The sequence below is a fragment of the Priapulus caudatus genome, unplaced genomic scaffold (assembly GCF_000485595.1).
Source record: "Priapulus caudatus unplaced genomic scaffold, Priapulus_caudatus-5.0.1 Scaffold763, whole genome shotgun sequence".
Lineage (NCBI taxonomy): Eukaryota > Metazoa > Priapulida > Priapulimorpha > Priapulimorphida > Priapulidae > Priapulus > Priapulus caudatus.
Window position 1 is genome coordinate 3622 of NW_014577824.1, and position 2786 is coordinate 6407.

The 2786-nt window shown below is 48.6% G+C and overlaps 1 protein-coding gene across 1 annotated transcript in view; it reads left to right on the forward strand.

The window, feature by feature from the left end:
• Positions 1-1033: 1033 nt before the first annotated feature.
• Positions 1034-2786, forward strand: part of LOC106813380 (atrial natriuretic peptide receptor 2-like) — a gene marked incomplete at its 5' end in the record, with an annotated part of 20875 nt that continues 19122 nt past the window's right edge. Inside the window, 3 exons of the mRNA XM_014817515.1 lie at positions 1034-1109; positions 1541-1717; positions 2159-2281. Of these exons, the coding sequence (XP_014673001.1) occupies positions 1034-1109; positions 1541-1717; positions 2159-2281 (376 nt within the window). The remainder of the gene's footprint in view (positions 1110-1540; positions 1718-2158; positions 2282-2786) is intronic.

The following is a 2786-nucleotide window of genomic DNA, read 5'->3' on the forward strand; positions in this document are numbered from 1 at the left end:
CACGCTTCGATCACCTGTAAATCGCGCTGTAAATTCACCCTGTAATTCGTCTGTAAGTCACCTGTCAATGACCTGTAATTTACCTGTAATTCAAATGTCGATCATTTGTAACTTAGCGCTGTAAGCTCACGCTGTCGATCCACCCTGTAATTCTCCTGTAAATTACATGTCGCATGGCACGCTGTAATTCGGCTCTCCCAAAACATTAGCCTCGAGCTTTAATTTTCTCTGAGATTTTATATCGCGCACCAAGCGATTTTCTGCAACTGAGCACCTATTAGGGGGGGGGGGGGGGGGGGGGGTTTCCCAGCGTCGTAGCGTATGCGTCTATAGTGTTCGCCTGCGTCGATAGCACGCGCTGGGTAGTACAGCATGCAGACACTCATTGGGGTGCAAAAGCAGAATATGCATAATTCGGGCTCACATATCGGCATCCGTAGCGCGGATAACTTTTTATCCGCCCGTATGCGTCACGTCATGATGGTGAAAACCATTAGGAATTTTAAAAATATTTTTAGAAAAATTTTTAGAAAATTACGGCACGTGAATTTGCGATTGCATATTGTCCTCAATAGGTTTAGGTGTAGTCCGCACATGTGTAAGTCAGCGCAAGGACAATAGCGCAATACATACACCACACACACACACACGAACACACACACACACACACATACACACACACACACGCACACACAGCACACACCACATAGACATAGACATAGACACACACACATACACAACGACACACACGACACGCACGCACGCGACACGGCACGCACGCACGCACCACACACCACACACGCACACACAACACAAACACACACACACGCACAACGCACACGCACACACGGCACACGCATACTACACACACGCACAATACACACGACACGACACACGCACACACACACACACACACAAACAACGCACACACACACACAGCCACAACACCACACACACACACACACACACGCACACATTCTACAAATATATAGGTGTGTGGTATGTCTATAATTGACATGGCTTTACCCGGTAGGTGCGACTTTAGTAAGATGGCAATTATGTGTCTGGTTGTCCGGCGGCTAATGACAGACGCCGCGAACCCAACAGATGTGGGTATCTGTAACGTTCATAGAATCAATAAACAATAATCAGATAATTTATATGGTAAATATATAGATTATGTATGCTATAGAAGGTAGCAATAGGTAATTTGCGTTAATTTATCTATGTAGATGATCTTAACAGCGCTCAGGCAGTACTGCGATTCACCCCACTGATTCTTCTTCTCTCTCTCTCTCTCTCTCTCTTCTCTCTCTCTCTATCACAAAAACAAAAACAGCTTCCATCGATGTGAAAAATAAATGTTCCTTTACCGCATTTTTTCCCCGTTTGTCACATATTACACGCGTTGGATCTACTATAGACTGCTATATACTACATACGTGCGAGAGAGCTCGCGTGCGTACGCGCGTCCATGCGCGCGCGTGTGTATGTAGTATCCACGTGAGCCGGCCATGTTAGTGTCGCCTCGTCGTTACAGATGCGCGACGTCTCGCACGACAATCTCAACCGCTTCGTGGGCGTCGCCCAGCACAACACTATTCTCTACGTGCTCACCGACTACGCGCCCAAGGGAAGCCTGCAGGACATACTCGGTAACGACGCCATTAAGCTGGACGCCACCTTCAAGCACTCGCTGATTAACGACCTCGTGCAGGTGAGTTTAAGTGAGCTGACGGGGTCGTCACGGCTGCCGACGCGACCAGCGACGCGAGCGCCACCCAGCGTGTACATTAACATATGGGGAAGGATGGTGGCGGGATGCTGCGGCTAAAGTGAAATGCTTGGAGCGGATTTCGCTATGTCTCCTCCGGGCATGTGTCTGCCAATTTTTCGCGCGTAAGTTTGGCCGAAAGAAATTATCCTGACTGACAATGCAACTAGCGATGGCAGCTCCATCATTGTGTACATAGGCATGGGGAAAGGATTGTGGCGCGATGCTGCGACGAAGGTGAATTGTTTAGAGCGGATTTTACCATGCATGCACATCTCTCTCGGGCATACCCTTGTCCATTTTAAGCGCCTAAGTGTGACCGAAAAGTATGATCTAGATTATTGTAATTATGTTTAACTGCTAGTGTACTCTGCCTCCGTGTAGGGAATGACGTACATACACCAATCTCCAATCTCCGTTCACGGACACCTGAAGTCATCGAACGCCGTTATTGACAGCCGATTTGTTCTCAAAATCACCGACTTCGGACTGCCAATGATTCGTGACGTCAGAGCGGCGTCTCAGCAGCCGAAGGGTGAGCGCAGCTGCGCGTGCCTGTTATCGTTGATTTTGTTGTTGTTGTTGCTGCTGCTGCTGTTGCTGTTGCTGCTGCTATTGCTGCTGATGTTACTGCTATAGCTGCTGCTGCTGCTGGTGCTGGTGGTGGTGGTGGTGCTGCTGCTGCTGCTGCTGTTATATCCGCCACCGCTGCTGCTGCCGCGGTTTCCTTAATTTTCATCTTCTTCTTGCTGTTGTTGTTCTTCGTCTTCGCATTTGACGTTTTCTCCTACTGCTTCTTGTTATCCTCCTCTTCCTCATCATCATCGTCCTCCTCCACTACTTTTCTATTGCCTCTCGTTTGACGCCATCTCTTTAATGTCGGCTCACTTTTCTCATTTGATGTCGGCTCGCAAAATCCATGCTGTAGTGTTCATTAAAACTGACACAGTTTCTCTTCTGCCCCCCCCCCCACCCTCACCGGCCATCGTTTACTCGGTGCTACAGACCTGCT